Consider the following 27,062-nt stretch of genomic DNA (forward strand, 5'->3'; position numbering starts at 1 on the left):
CAAGTCTATCAACTTGCAATTCAATTTTGATGTGGTATGTAGTCTTTTTTTTAACATATTTCTAATGAGGAGTAATCATTTTTATAATCCTCACATGCACGTGTCGGTGTCGATGTGAAACAATGGCGGGGCAAATGTCTTGCAATATTAATTTTGTACAATTATTTAATTATATTATTACATAACAATAATATTTTAATACAGTAATGGGAAAATGTGCCAAATACATATATAGTCTTGACATAGTCAAAAGGCATCAGCTATCGGCAAGATCTCTGACTATCGCCAATCCCCGATATCATCTATTGGCACAACCCTAACATACGCCAATTTTTTCTTAACCAGTAAAGGGGTTCAATCTGAAACACTAACATACTTTGCACGACACTGTCGCAGCTAAACCGATACAATGATTAGTTTACTTGTGCCACCTTTTGGCTATTGACACCAAACTAGCCTAGTCTCGTGTTAGAAAGCCAAAAGGTTTTATATTTTATCGGTCTGGTAGTCCTGCAAAACAGTGAGAACACCCAAGGTAAGTTTTATGGTAAATCCAACTTTTTATCCAATTTTCACAATTTTAAGCTATTAGCCCTCACATACAACAATAAAAATGCATGGAAAATTAAAATAAATAAATTAATTAAATGGAGAAGGATCTGGGCTCAGTCCCGCAAGATAAACAGTCCAGCTAATGCCCCTTGTTAAATTAATCAATCTAATTTAATAAAAACAATATTAAAAATTAATAAAAGGCAGCCTGTAACAGAATGTCACCCACAAATATAATTATTATCTCTAATACTGTAATTGAAGAATTTACTCAAGCAATGCATACAAACAGCAACGAGTATACAACAGAGAAATTTCATGTCAGAGCAGGAGTTGAGCAAACTTTGCTTTACCGGGTTAGTGTGAGCAGTACATTAGTGGAGCGTTTGGTTGGGCCGTGTGCAATTAAACGGGGCACACACGCATAGCGCAGAATATTGAGTGTCACACCACTCTGCTTCGCTCACATGCTCTACAAGGGATACATCTGACATGTCATCATTCAAACATTCCTTATTATTATTACTATTATTATTAGTAATAGTGATAATAATGATCATTATTGCTTCGTTTTCACTATGTCAGTATACTCCAGGTGAGTGAAAGGAACTCTATTGCCAAAAACTTTCAATGGAAAGTCACTAAAAATGTGACTAGATGAGGTCATGTGCTAATTAGCATATTCATTATGTCATCATGTCGTATTTGCATACTGCCTAGTGACAGCCCTTTACATTTGTTGCTTATTTCCTATTGTCTGTGCTCACATACTGTATTTTAATAAAGCCGAATACCCAAAAAAGCTGTTCTCATTTACATATTTTTTGGTTACTGTTGTCTGACAGCAGAGCAAGTATGAAAGTGACTGAAACGTGGCCCGTTAAGACTATGTGCTAACCAGCAGTCACTTCCAAGCCATTCCCAGGCTGCTGCTCTGCACTGCTAAAATCCTGATTTATAACCGGGACATTGTCTGACTAAATCACCATACACATACGTTAAAGACAACAGGTGTGATGTGGTTTCGGCTATATTTACATGTAAAATGATTCACTCAGAGAAAGTTAGTAGTGAATGAATGTGCTGCGCCTCACTGCCCCTCACTGAACAGAGCAGCCGCAGAGAGAGAGATGTGACCTCTCTTGATGCTCTCTTCTACAGAAAGTAGCCAAGGTTTGACCAAAAAGTCACTAGGTACTTTTTTTTTGTCTCTAAAGGGGTCTGAAAAGTGGACCAGAGCTGTTTCTGTGAAAATGAGTGAGTGAATAGCAAGAAGAGGAGGAGGGGCGAGGGTCATATTTTGAATGAAAGGATTGTATTCTTGTTCTATGGAAAATAAACACAAGTTATTTAGTGATTTCATATTTATTTACTACATTTATTGACTATGTATTCAGGAAATTCAACAAAACAAAAACCATAACTGAATGGTGGTTTTATTTAAATTTTTAATTACATCTGACGTTCTGAAAAAAAAAAGAATCAAGCATTTTTAAGGACAAATTCAAATTTCAAGCACATTTCTGATCTTGAAATCACCCAGAATTTTGCTTCTTTGAGGTGTATCACAATATTTCTTTTTAATATTGAGCTCTACCTCCTCTTACACACTAGGTGGCAGCACCAGAGGTAGTAGCATACAGAGCACGATGTTTGCAAGTGGAAACCTGACCGCCTTGAAGCACGATTATTTAATAGTCTAAAATTTAAGCTAATCAGAGAGAAACAATTTGGAATATGTCAAACACAAAGCCAGAGGGACAAATCAGGCCCGCAACCTCATTTTATTTGGCCTGCAGCAACTACCCATAGTACTACCCCTGAACGGTCCCTAGTGCACTACTGTGTACTCTGGTTTGTTAAAAATCATTGCATTTGATGTAAAATTAAAGTGATTAAAATCAACTGCTTCTGATGCGAGTGACACTCGCATCTAAAAACGATTCGGTAGCACGTTGTGCTTTGTGCTGGGAGTAGCATAGCCATTCGGTGGGATGAGGAAATATGCTAAATAAAATCACAACGTTTGTGCATTTAAGGTTGATGTCAGACTGCAGTAAATCTGTTATTTAAAAAGGCACAATCTACCGTCAAACAATCTTTCCATGTTAATCAACAATGCCATGAAACATTTATGACAGTGAAAAACATTAAGGTAACATTAATAATAGGGGGAAATTAGACATTATAAATCTTGATGTACTTTTCTTACAGTACTATGTAGTGATATTGCAGTGGTTTGAATTGTCGTCATTACAAAATATAAGTATTAAAATTTTACATTTTATTTGTGTCAATAGTCTTGTGAAGCCTGTAGCTTCAGCGTGTCATCTCATGTCTAATATATTTCACCAAACTAACATGGAACTAACATTATTTACTTTCATTTGCAGTCTCTGTACATCTGCACATACACCCTTTACAGATGACAGTTGACATTGCTGTAAAAATCTTTGAATGCCCTAATAAAAATTTAATATGGGCTCTTGCTTAAATGCAAAGAGTGAATTTTTCAGGTACTAAGACAAAAGATTGACGTGGATGATGCTGACATTAAGTGATAAATTTCTCATTGTAAACTTGATATTTTTAATAAAATGTCACCAAAGTTTTCCATGAATAAATAGGCCGCAAATGTAGAGGTTCATAGGAGCTATTAAGGAATTATAAAGTTTATGTTGCAACTATAATGATTTCTAAATCTATAAATGCTGTTTGCCCTAAAATAATTCATAATATTAACAAACTTACTTATTAAACATTGAATGACTGCCGGATGGTGGGACTTTGTCAGTCTATATGCTATAAATACAGGATTTGCGGGATATTTCTGCCAAAAACATAAATACAGTGGACGACCATGTGCCTGAAAAAAAAACAGAGAAAGACTGAAAATACACGCGGGTGACAGCCTTTCTTCCAGCGGAAACTGTCTATGAAATCCGATCAAAAGTGGTCACTGGAAACGTATTCATAATGCCAGGTGTGGACGGCTATGCATCTCTGCTGTCCACTTCTGATCCGATCACCCAGGATGCATGTTAATGCAAGGTCTGAACAGAGCCCATGTCATGTCTGAGTTTTGCACCTACACGATATAAACAAAACAATGCAGCCTCTAATTTGCAAACATTGTGCCAAGTTGACCTTATTAATATACAATAATTATATTTACTGATTTGATGTTCAAGAATTGTCATATTAGAAGGCTTCATTTTAAATCTTTTTTTTTTAATGCAATTATTGTAATTTGCTCTTTTACTTCTAGCACAGATCCACAGAAAACCATCTGCCTGGAGGAAATGACAGGAAGTGTTGATGCTAATGAAGCACCATGTTCAGAAAGGTCCTGTTTACACTAATGTGTTTTCAGTTTTTTAAAAACGCATAACTTTTGCTACAGTTACGCCCGTCGTCTACACTACTCCGGCGTTTTCGACCATTGAAAACAGAGACTTTACGAAACGCTGAAGTCCCAGCTTTAGTTTGAAAACTCTGGGCCCACGTTTCAGTGTAAACAGACCAAAACCAAAACTTAGCACCCTGATTGGGCCTTCTGGATCATTGCGTATCCTTCCCTGATTCGTCAAGCCCCTACCTTATGGCCATTACGCTACCTTGATCGTATACACAACACAGAGACTGAAACGCAAGGTTTCCTGGCGTTGTCATTCTTAGCAGCCATTGTGTAGTTAAATTCTGTATTTTATAATACTGCAGCTGCCTACACGCGCAAGAGGCAAGCTATGATTAGAGCAATCGGCAACAAATCTCATTTCAAGCGCCGTAAGTCCTGCATGAAAAGCCGGTTTGTTGTGCCTGCCAGTGACTAGCAACCAGCTTCCTGTTTACACTTGTATGCGCATGACCAGTGTGCATGACTGGTCATGCGATATGCGTTTTCGGTCATGTAGCGTGGACGGAGATTGTTCCTGAAACACAGCGGAAACGCCAGTGTGGACGGGGATCGTTTTCATTTTAAAGTGCCGTTTTAAAACGAAAACGCACTAGAGTAAACAGGGCCTTAGAATAAACACATAAGGCAGCAGTAAGAGTAGCAAGGTTAGCATAAAACACAAAAATAAACCATGTGAACCAAGTAAAAATGAAATTCATGAGCATCCATAGCAGTAGACAGCAGAAAGTTACTAACCAGGTTCTGTACACTGGAAGCCCCCTTCAATGTGGGCTGGAGGCTGTTTGAGAGAGCTGCCTTACTCTGGAGCTGTACATTAACACCAGCACTGGTGATCTGCTGCACTGCACCCTGTGCATACTGCTGCCCAAAAGGACCGTTAGTGGCCCCCACTCCCATCTAAGCAAAAGAGAGAAAATGAAAAACATTAACCAAATGACTACCTGGATGCAGGCAGATTTCTTTGGAATGCTCAGGGATCTAGACTCCTGTCTACTGACTGCCCAAACAATTGCCTTATATTAGTCGTGGCAATAATCTAAGAGTAAGAATCAGTAAGCTGTTCGTAATGGTCCATTTATTTTATCACTGTAACTTCTGTGACTTAAGCAATTTTCCAAATACAATACTGAAAGAAACTGCAAAACAGTTTTAATATGTAGTAGTATGTCACAGAGTAGTAAGTCAAAGACAGTACTATTTTAGCATACTAGAGCAAACAGTATGTTCTCAATAGGAATTTCAATGAGCTTTAGTGTAATATTAATACTCTGCTGATGTGCTACAAAGAAGTGTCTAGAAATTAGCGGCTTAACAATAGATATTGATTGCACTTTTTCCAAGTAACTGGAGTGCAATACCAATCCATAAACACATTACCGGTTTTTTGGCAATGTTAGGACTTTGGCTAAAATGTGAACTTGCATCAGTAAGAATGGAAGCAACCAATTCACTAGAGAGAGTTTCACAATGGCAGGCAATGGCTCAGGTGTGACATCCTGTAGATCTTTCTGGAAAACTTACTATTACATTTGTCAACTTACAGCTGACAACAATAGCCATCTAAAAGGCATGAGACAGAATTTTGTTGTGTCAAATATCGTGATGCAAAATACTGGCAAGACAAATTTTGCTTCTCTGAGGCGTACTGTGATATTTTTGATATTTAATATTAATTTAGCTCTACCTCTTCTTACAGACTAAGTGGCGTCAGCAGCAGAGGTAGTAGCATACAGAGCATGAAGTTTGCAAGTGGGAACTTAACTGCCTCAAAGCATGCTTATTAATAGTCCAAAAAGGTAAGTGAATCAGAAGAAAGCATTATTCCACATGTGGCAAATACAAGGCCCACAGCCTTGTTTCATTGGGCCCACATGAACTTGTATATGTAAATATATATATGCACTCCGATTTCTATCACAGCTGGCTTGATCATGGTCCGAAACACAGGTTAAAATCAACGCCTGTGTGCTGCGCTTGATGTAAGTCACGCTAGTGTCTAAAATATTTCAAAAGTACATCATGTGATGTGTACACTTCTATGAAAAAGTATTTGCTTGATTTCTTCTGTTTTTGTGTCTCATACTAAATAGTTTTAGATCTTCAAACAAAATACAGCATAAAACAAAGGCAACCTGAGGAAACACAAAACAGCTTTTATTTTTTTATTGAAGCAAAAAAATTAAACACCCATCACCAATATGAAAAACTAATTGCCCCCTTAAACTTAAAATCTGGTTGTGCCACCTTTAGCAGTACTTACTGCAATCAAACGCTTCTGATAACTGGAGATCAGTCTTTCACTTACTTCTAGGATTAGAAGTCTTGCTGCATAATCAAGTTGCGCTCGAGTTTCAACTTACGGACTAAAGCCCGGACATTCTACTTTAGGATTTTCTGGTAGAGAGCAGAATTCATGTTTCCCTCAATTATTGTCAAAAGTTGCCCAAGCCATGAAGCAGCAAAGCATCCCCACATCATCACACTTCCACCACCGTGCTTGACCATAGGTATGATGATCTTTTTGTGGAATTCTGTGTTTGGTTTACAACAGATATAACCTGTCTTCCAAACAGTTCCACTTTCAACCCATCGATCCACAGAACATTCTCCCAAAAGGTTTGAGGATCATCAAGGTGTGTTTTGGCATTAATTGGCCTTAATGTTCTACTGAGTTAGCTTTGGTTTTCGCTTTGCCACTCTTCCATGGATGCCATTTCTGCTCAGTGTCTTTCTGATAGTGGATCATGAACAGTGCCCTTTATTGATGCAAAAGAGGCCTGAAGGGCCTTTGATGATGTCCTTGGCTCTTTTGCGACTTCCTGAATGAGTAGTTGCTGTGCTCTTGGAAGAATTTTGGAAGGTCGGCCACTTCTGAGAAAGTTTACTACTGTGCACAGTTTCTCCATTTGGAGATAATGGCTCTCACTGTGGTTCTTTGGAGGCCCAGAGCCTCTGAAATAGCTTTGTAACCCTTCCCAGACTGATGTATCTCAATCACTTTCTTTCTATTTTGGCAAAGTGTGTTACTGCAGGGATGCAAACTCATCAGGGGTGAAAAAGGTGCAGTTGTGTTGAAGTAAGCCAGAAATGCGCAGGTGCTACGCAATTCGGCTATATTTAATATTCATATTGACTCATGAGTTGACTATCTGCACTAAATATGCGGAGATTATGCAAAGTCCATCAACAAATTGAGTGAACATGATTTGTGAAACATAACCCGCCAAATTGGCTAGTGATTTGACACTGTTACCCACCGCAGTTGATTTTTTACCCGCATTTGGTGGGTGTTATGAAATTGCACAGAACATCTTGTGTGTGCAAAAGCAAACTGTTTAATTATGTGGTGACAGTATGACAGTATAGTAGATCTCAACTAAAGTTGTATTCGTTGGCAAAATGGTAGAGTTGGGGTACTCGATCCCGGAATCGAGTCAAATTATGAACTCTGACTTGTCATGCACTCGGGTAAATTTGCACTCGAACTTGACATGGTCCCAGAACTTTTTTCTAAGTACAGTAGAGTCCGGATGATGAGTAACATGAAAAGTAAGATAAAAAAAAATAAAGAACATAAAATTAAGATAAGAAATTAATGAATGTCTTCCTGCCTGACAAACTTGAAGCACACGCACAGAAAACCGCCTCATTGTGCGAGTAACGAATCGAGTTCTCTTTAGCGGCTTATTATGCTTGGGCGGTCAAATAAATACAGACACATCATCCAAAAATGCAGGTCTGGCCGAGTATTCATGCAAACACAGTTATGTCTTAAGTAAATGTATACAGTTGGGAAAGAAATCGGATGCGTGTTAGTATATTGGATCTGTGCATTAGGTCTTAAAGTGACAGCAGTCTAATAAACCTGCTGCTGTCTGTCATTAATGTTAATCAAACAACAAAACACAGACGAAAATCACTCACTGAATAACTTCAGTAAATTTAATAAAAATCACTGTATGTCTCATTTTATTTTACAGTGAAGTCCATTTTATTTAATGTTTAATTGCTTTATTCAATTTCTGTAGTATTTCTTACATGAATACTACTGATACAGTAGACCTACCTGAGAAAATGTATCATCAGAAATGAGTTTGTTGTCCTTCACAGACAGATTAAAAGCAGTAACAATGGGTACCCCGGTCATAGGGGGGCGTAGGGGCCTTGCATGTCATAGCCAGAGCAAACTGGCAAACCGTGCCCCGCAATACTCAAATCCATGTGATCAGCCCACAATAACAAATAAAAATCTCAATTTTTATCTAAAATCACACAATGCACAGCAAAGATATGAGCTCTTCCTATATCTCATGTGTATGCTATACGTTTATGGCCTCGCCATGGCAACACAGCTCGATATATCAAAAATCCGTTCATAATTTAGCTTCTTCAATATCTTGGCATGATGCTGGCCGTGTTTGGTGCATGTCACATAAATCCCCTAGGAGGAGTATTTCAAAATCCAGAGAATGCGTTTTTTCAAACAAACCAAAGTGGCCGACTTGCTGTTGGCCAGAGCTAATATAAGCCAAAGGGGAAAATGTCTATCATGGTGAGAATGTCCCCACTAAAACTTGTGATAAACGGACAAACTGTGTGGCAACCGCAGCGATAAACTCATTCAGAAATGTTAGGGGGTGCTATGGAGTCAACTGGCCAAAACCTAAAAGAAATGGGTTAGAGTTATAAAATTTGGGCAAAGTGTGAAGAGTATGCCAAATTTCCCTGACATTTCATGCACTGCAAGGGTGTCAAATTTGAGTTCAAAATCTAGGTGGCACTACGGAGCTCAGAAGGCACACCCATGCCAAACTGCAATATCAAGAGAAAAATTGTCCTAAAAGATATAGAAATGTAAAGTGTCATGCAATTTCAGCCATTGTAAGCCTCTCAAAACACAGTGGGAATGTTTGAAAACCCCACATAGCAGCCATAATGGCTGACTTTCTGTTGGGCAAAGTCAGATACAACCAACTGAACCTTGTCGTACATGAAGAGTGCAACGACCATACCAAATCTTGTGCTCCTTGTATTGCGCATGCATGACTTGATCTGCTACTTCCTTAAATTGTCTACTACTAGTGCTCGAAGCTTGTTGTGACATGCTGCTAAATGTAACTCTCCTCTGTACACACTGTCAGCCTATATAACTAAGAGACATCAAATAATTGAAATGTCAACTCGAACTGGAGGACACAATATAGTGTGAATAACAAAACAGGTCAATTTGTATTTTCATACACTTGTAATATAAAAGTTCTACATATACAGTATCTCACAAAAGTGAGTACACCCCTCACATTTTTGTAGATATTTGGTTATATCTTTTAATGTGACAACACTAAAGAAATGACACTTTGCTACTATGTAAAGTAGTGAGTGTACAGCTTGTATAACAGTGTAAATTTGCTGTCCCCTCAAAATAACTCAACACACAGCCATTAATGTCTAAACCACCGGCAACAAAAGTCAGTACACCCCTAAGTGAAAATGTCCAAATTGGGCCCAAAGTGTCAATATTTGATGTGGCCACCATTATTTTCCAGCACTGCCTTAACCCTCTTGGGCATGGAGTTCACCAGAGCTTCACCGGTTGCCACTGGAGTCCTCGTCCACTCCTCCATAACGACATCACAGAGCTGGTGGATGTTAGAGACCTTGTGCTCCTCCACCTTCCGTTTGAGGATGCCCCACAGATGCTCAATAGGGTTTAGGTCTGGAGACATGCTTGGCCAGTCCATCACCTTCACCCTCAGCTTCTTTAGCAAGGCATTGGTTGCCTTGGAGGTGTGTTTGGGGTCGTTATCATGCTGGAATAAATGCTGGGATCATGCTCTGCTTCAGTATGTCACAGTACATGTTGGCATTCATGGTTCCCTCAATGAACTGTAGCTCCCCGGTGCCGGCAGCACTCATGCAGCCCCAGACCATGACACTACCACCACCATGCTTGACTGTAGGGAAGACGCTTGTCTTTGAACTCCTCACCTGGTTGCCGCCACACACGCTTGACACCATCTGAACGAAATAAGTTTATCTTGGTCTCATCAGACCACAGGACATGGTTCCAGTAATCCATGTCCTTAGTCTGCTTGTCTTCAGCAAACTGTTTTCTTTTGTGAGATACTGTACCTCTATATTTCTTAGAAACCATTTTTTTGATGGGAAACTAGTTGAGGTGCTGATGACATGAAATAAAATATTAAATGGCAATGGCAAGATGTAATAGTGGTATTTTTTGTTACATTTATGTTGCCATTGGTTTGTTTACAATTGCAATTTCAAATCTTTTTTCAATTTAATTACTTTCTAGACTCTGCCGGAATCGACTTGGACATTAAGGACGCTGACTTGAGTCCAACTCGGCCCCTTTTGGACCCTTAAGGACTTGGTCTCGACTTGATCTCGACAAAGGTGGACTCGGACTAAACACTAGAAGCATTGTTAGTAGCGTTATATAAGTTTCATTTGAAATAAAATGTATGCTAGCTAACATTAGATTCGGTGGAAATAACGCTAACAACATTAAATCAAAACAAGTCAGTCATGTCTACCCAATTTTACCCAAAAATATATTTCTTAAATTAAAAAATAAATAATCAGATCTAGACTCACAATAATTACTTTTTTGGATCCAAAACGGCAAATTTCGCAAAAAAAAGGGAGAAGTTTGCATCCCTGTACTGGGTAAGTCATTTTAACCAACGTCATGTTGCTGAAAAATTTCTACGCAAGTGTTGATTTGATTAAACAGGGTTTGCAGTAATCAGGCCTGGTTGCGTCTAGTCCAGCTGAAACCCATTATGAATGCAGTTTCATAGATTTTTACAATTAATAACTATGGGGATAAATAAATTTTCCCACACAGGCCAAGTTGGTATTGGATAACTTTTTTGCTTCAATATATAACATTCTCATTTAAAAACTGTATTTGTGTTTATTCAGGTTGCCTTAATTTTATCTTAGATTTTGAAACAATTTAGTACAAGATATACACAAAAACAGAAGAAATGAGCACTTTTTCACAGCACTGTGCAATTAAATTGGTAAGTATGCTCCAACGTGCTCTGGCATTTAAGATGGAAGTCATACAGCAGAAGGAGCGGTGATGACACCAATTTGTTATTTAGCCTAATCATTTAAGACACAAAATACCATAAATTAATTTTTCCATATTAATAAAGTTGCCATGAAATACATTTATGACACAAAAAAAGACTAAAATAACGTTAATAATAGGGGAAAATTACATCCAATAAAGCCTCATCAACATTTCTTACAATACAATGTATTGATATTTCTGTGGTTTGATTTGTTTCATTACAATACAAATGTATTAAAATGATATTTGTCCCACAGACGAGGTTGGATGTGCAAATACTGCAAATTAAAAGTGGGAACCAATGTTAGGTTATTCCCCATGACCAGACTGAGAAAAAGAAAAAAAATGCATCTAACTTTTCCTATTTTGGAACATTTCAAATATTTCTTTCTGATGGTAGGAATGTTCTGCAAAAACATGGGGGAAAAAAAAAAACACGAGAATAATTTCAATACATTTGTCTTTTGCAAAGACATTCTTAAAGCCTATCTGAAAAAATATAAAGTATGTAACATTTTTGGAAGACATTTTGCTAAGAAGTGTTAATTTCCCCAATATATGGAGACTTTTGGGACACCCTGTAGTACTTGGTAGAAACACATTTTGCTGCAATAACAGCTTTAAATCTTTTGGCGTAAGCTGAAGATTGAATTTCACCCATTTCTAGCAGATCTGCTCCAGGTTCTTCAGGTTGGTTGGAAGTTTGCTGACTGCAATTTCAAACAATTTCCACAGATTCTCAATGGGATTCAGATCTGTACTTTGACTTGGCCACTGAAGAACATTCAGCGTTTTGTTTTTAACCACTCCTGCATAGCTCTGGCCTTGTGTTTTGGATCATTTTCCTGGTGAGAGGTCACGTTTAATTTATTCCAAGTTTATTTTGTTTAATTTTTTTGCTTTTTTTTTTTTAAACAGAACAAAAGGTTCTCTGTAATATCACCCTGTATTTTGCACCATTCATTCTCTTGTAAATTTTGACAAGAAACCAAGGTTCTGAAGATGAACAGGATCCCCAAAGCATGATGCTACCACCACCATATTTCACAGTAGGGAGTGTTAATTGAGGTATGGGCTGTGAGTTTTGTCTCAACAAAACAAAAAAACATGATCTTGGTCTCATCAAACCGAAAAGACACCTTCACTGGGTCACTCATCCTTTCATGTGGCTCTTCTTGGGTAATAGTTTCATTTTAGCCACCCTCCCATACAGCTCCCAATTATACCAAGCTCTTTAAATGGTTGTCTGATGCACTTTCACTCCACTCTCAGCCACTGTACTCTGTAACCCCTCCACAGTGACTGCTGGCCTCACCAGTCTCCATATTGTTTTTGCACTGAGTGTTGAGGGAGGGCCTTGTCTAGGTAGTGCTTGTGTGGTGTGATGCAGCTTCCACTTCCCCACTATTGATCGAACAGTGCTTACTGGGATGTCCAAACAAAACAGTGCTTACTGGGCTGTCCAACCTCCTTAACTTCCTAAAAGTAGTCCTAAGTCTTCCTTTTCATTCCTTTCCTTCAGACTGACAGTCAATGACAGAGGCAGTTTTTGTTGAGAAAATGGGAGCTGTTTTTATATTTCACAGGTAACGACCAATTACAGGTCAACTGCGTTCTTGTTAAGACTCTTTCATCTGGAACTTATGGAATCTGGGGTTTTTGCATTTCTTTGAAACACTTGATGACCAATGATTAATTTTCCCTTTGAACGGAGCATGAGTTTGCAATAAAAAATACTGATGGGGAAAATAAGTGTATTTTTCTTTTGAATACTTTTTAAACTACTATATACACTTTATGGCCAAGAGAATGTAAGCCACTGGACAATTACACACACATGTGCTTGTTGAACATCCCATTTGAGATTTAGTCCCCCATTTGCCTCTTCCCTCTTCTGGGAAGGCTTCCCACTGGATTTCTGATTGTGGCTATGGGGATCTGCCCAATCACACACAAGAGCATTAGCGAGGTCAGGGCTCTGTTAAGGCCACTCAAGTTTTTACATACCAACCTTAGAAAACCATGTCTTCATCTACCTTGCATTGTGCACAGGGGCATTGTCATACTGGAGCAGGTTTGGACCACTCAGTTTCAGTGAAGGGAAACTGTAATGCTACAGTATAGTATATAAAGACATTTTAAACAACTGTTTTTCTAACTTTGTGGTAAGAGTTTGGATAAAGCCCACATGTGGGTTTGATGGTCTGATGTCCACATACTTTTGGTCATAGTGTATGTCAGGTCCATAAATATTTTGCCAATGACAAGGACACTTTCAATTTACCAGTCTTCCAAAGTAGACAGGTTAATTTAATAATGAATATTAGCACAAAGTGAAAACTTACCCAGACTTAGACCAAGAAGTGAACCGAGTAGGAATTACAGCACTTTTTAGGTGATCCCACCCTTAGCAAAAGTCATGGGACAAGCTAACCACCATAAATGATCATATTTGTACTATACAAATCCTTCACCGTCAATGACTGCCGAATAGACATCACCAGATGAGTTTCTTCACTGGTGATGCTCTGCTAGGTCTTTACTGAAGCGGTCTTCAGTTCCTGCTTTTTCTTGGGGCATTTTGCATTCAGTTTTGACCTTACCAAGTGAAATCCATTCTTAATTGGATTCGGTCTGATCATTGACTTGGCCATTGCAAAACATTACACTAATTCACCTTAAAAAGTCTTGAGTTGCTTTGGAAGTATGCCTCGGTAATTGCCCATCAGCACTGTGAAGTGCTGTCCAATGAATTGTTGAGAATTCATCTTGCAACTTTCGTCAGCAGTCACATCAATAAATACAAGGGAACCAGCCATACATAATCCACACATGGATAATGAGCCCTATGACACAGATGCACCTTCCTCTTGGAAGATGTCCTTGATCTGGCCAACTATTGTGAAGGGGGATTTCAGATAAGAAATTATACTGATGCTCATCCTCAAGGTTTTATATATATATATATATATATATATATATATATATATATATATATATATATATATATATATATAGACAGACATATATAGACACACATGTGTGTATGTGTGTACAGTGAGGGGAAAAAGTATTTGATCCCCTGCTGATATTGTACCTTTGCCCACTGACAAAGAAATGATCAGGCTATAATTTTAATGGTAGATTTATTTGAACAGTGAGAGACAGAATTACAACAACAAAAAATCCAGAAAAATGCATGTCAAAAATGTTATAAATTGATTTGCATTTTAATGAGGGAAATATGTATTTGACCCCTCTGCAAAACATGACAGTACTTGGTGGCAAAACCCTTGTTGGTAATCACAGAGGTCAGACGTTTCTTGTAGTTGGCCACCAGGTTTGCACACATCTCAGGAGGGATTTTGTCCCACTCCTCTTTGCAGATCTTCTCCAAGTCATTAAGGTTTCGAGGCTGACGTTTGGCAACTCGAACCTTCAGCTCCCTCCACAGATTTTCTATGGGATTAAGGTCTGGAGACTGGCTAGGCCACTCCAGGACCTTAATGTGCTTCTTCTTGAGCCACTCCTTTGTTGCCTTGGCCGTGTGTTTTGGGTCATTGTCATGCTGGAATACCCATCCACGACCCATGTTCAATGCCCTGGCTGAGGGAAGGAGGTTCTCACCCAAGATTTGACGGTACATGGCCTCGTCCATCGTCCCTTCGATGCGGTGAAGTTGTCCTGTCCCCTTAGCAGAAAAACACCCCCAAGGCATAATGTTTCCACCTCCATGTTTGACGGTGGGGATGGTGTTCTTGGGGTCATAGGCAGCATTCCTCCTCCTCCAAACACGGCGAGTTGAGTTGATGCCAAAGAGCTCCATTTTGGTCTCATCTGACCACAACAGTTTCACCCAGTTGTCCTCTGAATCATTCAGATGTTCATTGGCAAACTTCAGACGGGCATGTATATGTGCTTTCTTGAGCAGGGGGACCTTGCGGGCGCTGCAGGATTTCAGTTTTTCACGGCGTAGTGTGTTACCAATTGTTTTCTTGGTGACTATGGTCCCAGCTGCCTTGAGATCATTGACAAGATCCTCCCGTGTAGTTCTGGGCTGATTCCTCACTGTTCTCATGATCATTGCAACTCCACGAGGTGAGATCTTACATGGAGCCCCAGGCCAAGGGAGATTGACAGTTCTTTTGTGTTTCTTCCATTTGCGAATAATCGCACCAACTGTTGTCACTTTCTCACCAAGCTGCTTGGCAATGGTCTTGTAGCCCATTCCAGACTTGTGTAGGTCTACAATCTTGTCCCTGACATCCTTGGAGAGCTCTTTGGTCTTGGCCATGGTGGAGAGTTTGGAATCTGATTGATTGATTGCTTCTGTGGACAGGTGTCTTTTATACAGGTAACAAGCTGAGATTAGGAGCACTCCCTTTAAGAGTGTGCTCCTAATCTCAGCTCGTTCCCTGTATAAAAGACACCTGGGAGCCAGAAATCTTTCTGATTGAGAGGGGGTCAAATACTTATTTCCCCTCATTAAAATGCAAATCAATTTATAACATTTTTGACACGTGTTTTTCTGGATTTTCTTGTTGTTATTCTGTCTCTCACTGTTCAAATAAACCTACCATTAAAATTATAGACTGATCATTTCTTTGTCAGTGGGCAAACGTACAAAATCAGCAGGGGATCAAATACTTTTTTCCCCTCACTGTATGTATGTGTGTGTGTATTATATTTATACATATATATATATATATATATATATATATATATACATATATATATATATATATATATATATATATATATATATATATATATATATATATATATATATATATATATATACACACATATATATACACACACACACACACACACATATATATACACACACACACACACAGTATATATAATCTACATTTATAAGTTTCTTGTATTTATTTAATATTTTTATTTAATACACTTATCTTAACAAATCAATCCACTGTATTCTAAGAAAAGTAGATTAGGATTTAGAAAAATACGGTGTAATTTCCCCCTATTGTTAACAGGTTACTTTAATCTTGTCAGTATTTCATTGCAATGAAATGTATTCCACAGCAATGGTATTAATATGGAAAGATGGTTTCATTGTAGATTGTGCCTTAAATGATATAAAAGGTTATAAAAAAAAAATTTTGCATCACCACTTTGATATCTCAAATCTGTCTTAAAAGCACATGTACAAATTTAACTGTATGGAGGAGAAAAACAAAAAGTATGATTGTATTTTGTACATGTATATTTAAATTTAAGATGCAGCAGCATCTTGTTTACCTTGTTCATGTTTCCTCCCTGCTGAGGGCTGATGGAATTGTGCACACCCATTTGTGGTGCCCCTTGGGTCAGCGTCTCTGCCAGCACACCACCTGCCATGCTGACCCCTGTGACCCCTGGTGCGCCACCTCCTCCCACTGGTGCCCCCTGCATTGTCTGGCCCTGGTACTGCATGCCTGGTGCCATCCTGCCTCGCCCTCCTGGCCCCATCATGCCATTCAACATCTGCCCCTGCTGTGCCATGTTCTGGCCCATGAGCCCATGGCTCTGCCCACTGTTCAGCACAGTCTGGTTGAAGCCAGTGTTGATGCTCATGCCTGGGCTGCCACTGTTGCCTGGGCCACTTGATGCGGCAACTGACTTCTGGGGCTGGGATGAGTGACTTGGTGAGGCCTGGCCCAGGGGGCTCTTGCACAGTGTGCTCAACTGACTGCCCATGCCAGGCTGCCCACCACTGCCTGACTGCAGAAGCTGCGAGAGCTGCTTGTGCTTGGTGGCAGCATCGGCCATGATGGCACCCATCCTTCCTGCAACTCCTCCATCACTGTTAGTGGGCATGGACGGCAAGACAGCTTCGCCATTGGGGATCAGCTCATCCGGGAGATCGTTCTCCAAGTCAAACAAGGACCCCAAGTCTAAAATGAGAAGAAAAAAAGGTGGGGGTAATAAATGTCTTGTAAAGGTGTATACATATAGTCTGTGCCTAAAAAAAGGATTGCCAAATAAATTACTGCGTAAGCAGAAATCCTTTCACCAATTACAATGCCTGTTTTTTTTTGCTGTTCTCTTGCTACTTAGTGTCAGACTATTGAACGAATTTGTGTCAGAGGGTTGAGGGCCAAGATGCATTTTGACAGTTTTTAAAGCAAATACACCTTGTGGTGGGGTCAACAAATATTTTGTGATTCTCTAGTTTCAGTTGTTTTTTTTGTTTTTTTAACTGCATACACTAAATGTCCTCCTCTTGATATTCTGCCTAAAAGCCATCTGCTTCCAAGAGGCCTTCTTCACGGAAGTTAGAACACATATCCGGTTCAGCGGTTACTGTTTATAGATACTTCCGGTGAAATGGAACCAGGCGCACTAGCTTTCACAACTTCCCTGAAGAATTTGCCAGCATTTACATCAGTGGATCTTTTTTGACCCGTGGAGCTTCATTCAATCGCTCTGCATTCAACACTCAACAAAGAATAATTTCTCCCACAAAAATTATATCTTTAACTACGAAGGTACGAAACAAACATTAGCATGGTTTAGCTAATGTGATACCATAAATGCTATTTCTATACTCACCTATCACATTGGTCTAAGACTGAAGAGTAGTTTAAAACATGAAATGTTCTTTCTGTAGCATAAAACTCACTATATTAATATATATTGATATTGGCTTTTGTATTTTACTTTGGCTCATTCTGAAAGCTGACAGTGCCTGTTGGGTTCACTAGCTCATCATGCCTGTGTACTGCAGACAAAGCTTTGTGCAATCATCTTGTTGCCATGCTTGTCCAAACTGACCACTTCAGCATAATGCAGACCGTACCTCCAGCATGTACAAGCACTCTACAAACATGGCATAGACTAAGGACAAAGGTAACATTTTGTTAAGCTATATACACTAGTATTTTGTTATGCCACATTTTGTGAAGATATATACTAGTATAGCAAAGTAATGGTAGTGGTAAAAAAAAAATATATACTCAGAAAATTTTGTTTGTTTGTTTTCAGGGGATTGCTGCAGAGACTACAGATCAGTCGGTGGTTAAAAAAAAAACCAGGGATGTCTCCCAGAAGTGTATGCAAATCTATGCTCTACAGAGCATGCACAGGTAATAAAGAACCTTTTCACTAAATAACATTATATCTCACATAACACAACACTACAGTGAGGTCTTGAATTGCTTTCTCTGCAATTTCCCTAAACAGCTCATTTGTTTTAGGTTGCCTCCCTGACCCAGCAGTATTGGCTGTTGGAAAAGCTGTAAAAAGACTCACTCCCCAACTGCTGATTTCTTGCGTCCTTAATGATTTACCTGAGCTGTCTTTGGTGGACTCCTGATTTGGTCCTGTGCCCCGAGGTTCAGAGCTCTATTACTAGTCCTATCCTTTTGTGACCAAAAACAATGTGAAACAGAAGAGCGTACTCAAGAGCAATCGGAGTGCCCACTGTGGAAGGAAATGCATAAGCCTAGAGTGACTGCTAGCAGGTTTTATGAGGCTTATCAGGTCCGAGGGGGGACGTCTGGCCAGGCACTGGCAAGATGGATACTCAACGGTGTAAAGCAAACCAGGGCAATGAAAACAGCCCTTGATAGGGAGGCTGGGGAAGTGGAACGTTACTCTGATCTGTTCAATGTTTCACACTGTGGTTTGGGTACACCCGGATGCTGCTTACTTTGGTGCCAGTCCTGATGCCAAGGTTCCCACAGGTGTTCCTACAGTTTCTGAGGCCGGACATAATAAAATTGTGAATGAACAGGCAGCTCTCAAAAATCCCATAAATATTACTGGCAGGTTCAAGGTCAACTGGTCATAACTGAATATCTGGATCTTTAATACTTTTGTACATACATGGATGAATATCTTAAGGATGGAATATAATAGGCCTAATAATATTTTGTATAAACTACAGAAAGGAAACATTAATACAGTCAAAATATGGTAGTCTGGAATTGTGAATAGAATTGTTTTAGTTCAATTTATGGTTTTAATTGTTGTAATGATTTCAAGATTTTAACTGGATTATATGTATGTTTTGTTATCTCAGATGTTTGTATTTTCAATAAATAGTTAGAAACACTGCAGTTGTAACACTTTATTTCAACAATCCATAGCTAATACTAATTAAACTATACAAAGTACAAAAATATATAACAAGAACTATAATAACAAACATATAATACATTATATTACATAAAAGCCACTACTGTTAGAAAATAAAAGCCTATGATTGACATACCACTTTGTGACCCTTCACCTCAAGGAGCCACTGAAAATTGCTCATCATGCAGCAGTTAGTTCACAGCTGGTGAACTAACTGTTCCAGACAAGGTTAAAGGTACAGTGGTGTCCCAGATGTGGAACACATTCACTCTACTGATGGCTCTCAACAAGAATTCGAAGGCAAGCTATGCTTGTGTTCTCTCTGCATTTTCTTTGCTGAACTGAGCTGCTGTTTTAAAAAGGTGGTATGATGAGTATGGTCTCCTGTTCTGCCAGCATCTTCTCAACGGTGAATCCCTTGTCAGCCATGCAAGCATCCCCTGGCCCCAGCAAATCAAGAAGCCCTGACTGTTTTATCAACTCTTGATCGGAGATGGGACCCATGTACAAGCTGGACACAAAAGTAACTTCTCCACATAGAGCAATACCGATCAACCCTTTGAAGGTAGTGGTATTTTTATAAGAGAAGAACACCTCAGACTGGAGCATGAGTGAAGATGGATTCTGGTACCTTATCTCTGTACAGTCAGTGATGACTCCCACCTCTGGACAGAACTGCCTAAATATCTCTGGCATGATGGAATTTACTTGCTGTCTGCTCATCCATATGGGCAAAAATCCAAGGATGAGGTAAAGGTAATGACGCGGCTAACTGTGGAGACACTTTGAAAATGTCAGCAAACACTTTCTCTTTCAGTCCTGCAGCAACACGGCAGCAGTACAAAAAACCTCATCAATCAGTGGCAAGCTGCGGTGATGACTGAGAAGCTTCCATTGCAGTTGCTTGTGCCTTCTTCTGGGCCTTTGACCAGTAGACTAACATGGACGCAGAGGGCTCAGTCGGCTTCCAGAATGCTTGGAAGACCTCTTCAGATGGAAACCTGATGTAAAAATGTCCGTCTTCAGCTGAAGCACAGAATCTCTGAAACTGCGACAGTGTGTGACCTATTCTCAGCTGCATTACCTCAGTTTCCAGTTATCTGACTTCAGCTTCCAATTCGTTTATACATGTGCAGCTTCTGCATCCTGTGCACCTATGTTCACAAAAAGTAACAGTTTGACATAGTGGCAAAACAATTATTACTTAATAATTACTTATGTTAACAAATATTACAACTTTTACCCACTCAGACCCTGTGTCCATTACAAAGTAACAGCAACAGCAGTATCTCAATGCTTATATAATGACATTTAAGTTGGTATGCCTCTGTGGAATCATGCAAAGTTGTGGGAGGTGTTGAGATGACTTTAGCTTTAAAACTTAGGTTTTCTCGAGATAATAAACTTATAATTCTTCAAAACCAACGTCCATTGTAACCAATATTTTAAATAACTTTAAAAGACTTGGGTTTTAAAAGACTCCTTATTTATGACAGCATTTAAGTTAAAAAAAATAAAGTATGGTCAGTTTCTTTCTGGAACACAGTAATTAGTGACTGAATGGGTTAAAATGATTTTAAGACTTTAAAATGAGAGGACTTCAACTTAATAAAGACTATTAAATCTAGTATTATTAAATAAATATTATTAAAGTTTAAGGAGAAATGTACTTCATACTTTGGGTTTTCAGGAATGCATAAACATACCTGGAAGAGGAGCCTTCGCAGTGTCATGGTCTGCTCCAGCTGTTACATCAGGAACAATGTCATTGTCTTCTTAAGTGTCATCAGAGGAAAGGACGGGACAAGCTCAAACCCATTTGTAGACTGACTTGTGAAGTTTCTCCACAGTTGTTCCAAATAAATCGGTATGTGACTGACCCTTTTCTGAGACGCTTACGATCCTTAGCAGCAGCGTAATCAGCGTCAGGGAAGGGCCGGCTACAAACAAACGTGCTACCTTTGAGGGGCGTAAACTTCAGATCTCGTCCGCATTGAATAGCATGCATCCACTTCTTTCCCTCATAGTTATCGCTTGGAAATAGGGATGTCACGAGAACCGATACTTCGATATCAAGTCAGTACCAACATTCTTAAAACTTGATGGTACTTGTTTTTCTGCAGTAGCATAGGTACCATTGGTAATGAAGGTACATAGGTTGCAATTCTTCCGGAACTGAAGGGGACAGTAAACACATGCAAATATTTTAGTCATTCCACAACTGGTAAAGAAGAAGGACGCCTACAAGCACATGGGAAAAACTACAGAAGATGGCAAAGTTTAGCTCCGCCCCGACTTGTTGAGAGGAAAGGTGGTAAGAGTCAAATATGGAAATACTTCGCATTCGAGGCGGACAACAAACATAATTGATGCTCTGAAGCCTTTGTGCAACCGATGCTATCGTTCATTTCAAACAAAGCAAGGAAATGCCTCGAACTGTGGAGAAGCATCTGAAAGATGGTCCTATATTATGTTTGTTTGAGGCAGCTGGAATCGTGGCCGTGAAACCAGCTAACGTTAAGCTCCATGTAATGTTTGCGATAGCCAGTTATTTGTTAACGACGCGAACACATTGCAATGTTATAAACTACTTTCTAATGGGCCACCATGCATCACCATTCAGCCGGTGTCCTGCCAGCAAAATATATTGAAAATAATTATTCAAGTGTTAATGGTTTTAATAAATCTTTTTGGCCTGCCACCACATCAGTGAATTTAAACTAAAGTTTGGGTAGTTTTTAAAGCGCTGTTATGTTTTTGAAACTTGCCTAATTTTGTTTTAGAGCTCTCATACAACAGATTTACATGTATCCAAGGTCAAGAAAACACTTTAATGTGCTCATAATTTATATTGCAGCATTACCCCCCCGTCACAAACGACTCGTTAAATGATCCGTTCTAAAGGATTCAGTCTAAACTCCTCCTTTTAGCGAGCATACTCTGCTCTGATTGGTCAGATGTTCCAGTCTGTTGTGAATGGTCTACCACTGTCAGCGTGTGTTGAAAAGGAAACGCCCACTACCAGAAGTTTCAGCTCTGTCTGTTCACGAGCAGCCAATCAAGACCAGAGGTGAGGCTTTTGTTACAAACCTATGTAGGTTTGTACAGGAAGTAAGTCTGGAATTACTAACGACTCATTCAGCTGTTCAGAATCGGTTCCTTCTTTTGGGAGTCAATAACTCTGTCGTGCGCTCTGATTTTTTAAACTTTGCAGACTTTTTACATTCACAAACAGCTCTAACACACTACATGAAAGGTAATATCTGAAAAAACAATAATAGGTGCACTTTAAAGAATAAATGATGCTTATATGCGAGAAATGCTAAGCAGGAGTAGTATTTAGCCTAATATAGAAAACTACAAATATATTTCTGCCTCATTAAAGGATCAAAATCCAAATTAAATCACAATCAGACGTTAATACAAACACTTAAAATACGTATTTTAAAGTGAGTTTTGCGCAAAAATCATAGCATTAATCACATAAATTGTCATGGGTAACAAGTCTGAGTAATTCTAAGTCTTGAACAGTAAACTCAAGTGTCAACTTTCTGAAAGATACCTTGGTTATGTGCGAAGTCAGAAGGACTCATGAGCACAGGGTTCATACAGATGCTTCATAATAAAATTCCAGGACTTTCAAGGGCTTTTCAAGCACAATTTGTTTTTTTGAAGTAATATACAAGAGATCAGAGCATGTGAGAAGAGCAGAGCGGGGAGAGGAGTGCAGATAATTCCACAGGAGCGAGGTGCACCTTTAAGATTCCGCTCCACTTGCTCAGACCACTCAGCGATGCTCGCTCAACCCAGGATGCACTTTGTCATATAATGGTTTGAGAAATAAGCAATAGTGTTGATGGAAATAAAATAATTATCAAAAAAAATTCAGTTATTGGCTTTTATATAAGTTTGTATAATCTGAATACCAGGGGCATAACCTGGCCTGGGCAAAGAGGATTTTTTTCTTTAGCCCCAAATAATTCTCCACCTGGAGTGGTTTGTCACTACGTAACTGAATGTCAGTAAAAGACGACGGCAGGGTTGTAATTTTGTATCTTCAGTGAACAGAGGCAAGACCAATCGGAAAGGGTTTAGTGGAAAATACATGGAAATCCTTGTGTCTTATTGGCTGACAGCTCTCACTTCAGCCAAACGCTAGCTCACAGTCATTGTGAGGGCAAAAACGGATACACACCAATTTTTTTTTTTAAAGTAACGGGGTTGAAACTGAAACACTAACATCCGCTGATGCTGCGCAGAAAAACAGGTTGTGTAAAGGTCTATGCCAGTTCCAGTTTATGGGAACATAATATGAGCAGAGCATAAGGAAAGATAATGTACTTTTCATTAGGGTTGGGTATTGCGACCAATTTGGCTATGCTATTCAATTCTCATTTATATGGTTTTGATTCGATTCAATATCAATTAGTTGTCAATATTTAATTTAATTTAAAATGTTAGTTTTTCGGACATGGAATCCATGTTTTAATATAAATGCTGGTAACTGAAACCGTCCTACTTAGCTATATTACTGAAATACACATTTACATTAACAATAGAACCCACACAATTATGTTTAATTACTTTTTTAATTTTACCACAAGTAATGAACATTGTAACAAGAAATCATAAATGTGTGCATACAGTGCACACAAGTTAAGCACAAATTGCACAATGCATAAATTACTGTTTATAAAAAAAAAAAAAAAAAATTTGAAAACCACCACATTGTAAATTTGCAACAGTGAAATTGTGAAAAAGTCTATTTTGTCGACTCGTTACCGTCACAGCCTTTGAACAAATACTTCCACACATCAGACTTTAATTCTGCCATGACCCTCTGTTTTGTTTTTTGTTTTTTTAAGTGGAGCAACTTGAAAGATGGCAACATCTTCAGGACGAGAGGCGAACTACAGATAATAGTCACATCCTCTCAAATAAAGCACGAGCATTAAGAATCGATTTGGGGATTTCCTGAATTGGTATCATTTCGTTAACCTGAAGATAGATTCAAATCAGAGAATCATTATTTTTTACCCAGCCCTACTTTTCATGGCACTGTAACAGCTAAATCCATAGCTTAGTCGTGCCTCCCCTTGGCTAGCAACACAAAATTAGCCTAGTTAGAAAAGTTTTAGATTTTATTGGTCTGGTAGTCCTGCAGTGACAACACTCAAGGCAGGTTTTATGAGAATTCCTTTTTCTGATCATGTCATACACTGAGAGCTAAGGTACTTCAGCGTCCATAAAACAAAACTTACTAGCTGAGCGGGAAAAAAGTATGGAGAAGAATCTGGGCTCAGCCCCAGATGATTAATAGTCCAGCTAACGCCCCTGGCAGCTGCGTCAGTTAAAGAGCAATGACCACGCGTGTTAATGAATCACCGGAGAACGCATGCTAAAATTACTGAAAGAACAAATTTCACTGTGTCTGATTACTTTTTACATGCAGTAATGTAATTAAATTGCAATGATAGTTAAACTACAGTCCTAAATTAACAATAAAATCTTAGTATGGTTAAAAAATAACTACTGAAATCGTTAATACTTGGCAGGGGCATTAGCTGGACTGTTAATCATCCGGGGCTGAGCCCAGATTCTTCCCCATCAAAAAAAAAATCTAAATAGACTGTTTCCATGCTTTTTTCTTGCATGTAAAGGCTAATTGCTTAAAAAATAAATAAATAAAAATAAAAAATAAAAAATAACTGTGCAAATTGGACAAATAGTTGGATTTATCATAAAACTTGCCTCGGGTATTTCACTGTTTGCAGGACTTCCAGTTTGATAAAATATAAAATTCTTTGTCTATCTAACACAAGACTAGCTAGTTTGGTGTTGCTAACCAAGGGGAGGCACAACTAAACAATCACTGTATGGGTTTAGCTGCTACAGAGCCATGCAAAGTACATTATCTTTCCTTGTGCTCTGCTCATATCATGTAACTTTGAACTCAGACATTTACACACCTGGTTTTCCTGCTCAGCATCAGAGGATGTTAGTGTTTCGGTTTCAACCCCTTTAGGTTAAAATAAATAAATAAATAAAATAAAAGGTGTAGATTAGGATAACTATACAGTGGCAAGAAAAAGTACGTGAAACTTTTGGAATTTCATGGTTTTCTGAATTAATTTGTCATAAAATGTGATCCGATCTTCATCCAAGTCAAGGGTATTGACAAATATAATGTGTCTAAAATAATAACACAAAATAAATTCTGATCCCTCATGTCTTTATTGAACATACTCATTCAACATGGCAGTGGAAAAAGTAAGTGAACCCTTAGAATTAATAACTGGTTGACACCCCCCCCCCCCCGCAGCAATAACCTCAACCAGGCACTTCCTGTAGCTGTGGATCAGACCTGCACATCGTTCAGGAGGAATTTTAGCCCATTCTTCCTGGCAGAACTGCTTTAGCTGTCATATTCTTTGGACGTCTCATGTGTATGGCTCTTTTCAAGTCATTCCATAGCATCTCTACAGGGATGAGGTCTGGGCTCTGATTTGGCCACTCCAAAAGGTGGATTTGTTTTTCTGAAGCCATTCTGTTGTGAACTTGCTCCGGTGTTTTGGGTCGTTGTCCTGTCGCATCACCCAACTTCTACACAGTTTCAGCTGACGTACAGACATTCTCACATTATCCTGAAGAATTGTCTGATATACTTGGGAATTCATCTTCCCCTCAATGATTGCAAGCTGGCCAGGCCCTGATGCAGCAAAGCCGGCCCAAATCATGATGTTTTCTCCACCATACTTTACAGTTGGATGATGTTTTCATGATGATATGCCATGCCCTTTCTACGCTACATGTAGTGCTGTGAGGTTTTTCCAAATAGTTCAATCTTAGTTTCATCAGTCCACAAAACATTCTGCCAATACCGCTGTGGAGTGTCAATGTGCTCGTTTGCAAACTTCAGGCGTGCAGCAATGTTCTTTTTAGTAAGCAGTGGCATCCTTTGTGGTGTCCTGCCATAGATACCCTGCTTCTTCAATGTTTTACGTATTACAGACTCATGAACAGAGATGTTAGCCAGTTCCAATGAAGCCTTCAAATCTTTGGCTGTCATTCGGGGTTGTTTCTTTACCTCAATGAAGAGTCTTCATTGTGCTCTTGGTGTCATTTTGACTGAGCGCCCACTTCTTGGTAGAGTAGCAACAGTCCCAAAGTGTCTCCATTTGTAGAATGTTTGCCAAACTGTAGACTGGTGAATTTCTAGTCTTTGAAATCACTTTGTAACCCTTTCCAGCTTTATGTAAATCAAAAATTCTTGATCGTAGATCCTCTGAAAGCTCTTTTTGGCAAGGCATGGCTCACATAAGCGTGTGCTTCTTGTGCAGAGCAAACTCCAAAAGTTTGAGGGGTTTTTATCAGTCAAAGTAGCTGTAGTCCACACCTCCAAACTCATTTTCTTAAGGAGACTCCACGTGTGCTAAAACCTGACTCCAATTAGCTTTTTTGAGCTAATTCAGCTAATTTGAGCTTTTTTGAGCTAATTAACTCAGGGGTTCTCATACTTTTTCCACAAGCACTGTGAGGTTTTTTTGGTTGTTCTCAATAAAGACATGAGGGATCAGAATTTTTTTTGTGTTATTATTTTAGACACATTATATTTGTCAATACCCTTGACTTAGATGAAGCTCAGATCACATTTTATGACCAATTTATTCAGAAAACCATGAAATTCCAAAAGGTTCACATACTTTTTCTTGCCACTGTATGCTGACTTTCCAAAAAGATGACACTATCAGAATCACAAATATATATAAAAATTGGTTTCACTCTTCCCACGTTTTACATTTTTTCCTACATTCTTTTGAATGTCCATGGAATAAAATAATAATAGATGCCTCGAGTGTACCTTCTATCATTTACACATTTGAAAGTAACAGTGCACTT

At 38.9% G+C, this 27,062-nt stretch overlaps 1 protein-coding gene across 2 annotated transcripts in view; it reads right to left on the reverse strand.

The window, feature by feature from the left end:
* The window catches only part of crebbpb (CREB binding protein b), a 99,927-nt gene that overhangs the window by 62,025 nt on the left and 10,840 nt on the right, over nt 1-27,062 (reverse strand). For both annotated transcript variants that reach the window (XM_053652818.1, XM_053652810.1), the window contains exons 2-3: nt 16,344-16,978; nt 4,706-4,867 (exon numbers count right to left, since the gene is read on the reverse strand). In XM_053652818.1, the coding sequence (XP_053508793.1) occupies nt 4,706-4,867; nt 16,344-16,978 (797 nt within the window). The remainder of the gene's footprint in view (nt 1-4,705; nt 4,868-16,343; nt 16,979-27,062) is intronic.

This window comes from Ictalurus furcatus, chromosome 2 (assembly GCF_023375685.1).
Source record: "Ictalurus furcatus strain D&B chromosome 2, Billie_1.0, whole genome shotgun sequence".
Classification (NCBI taxonomy): Eukaryota; Metazoa; Chordata; class Actinopteri; order Siluriformes; family Ictaluridae; genus Ictalurus; species Ictalurus furcatus.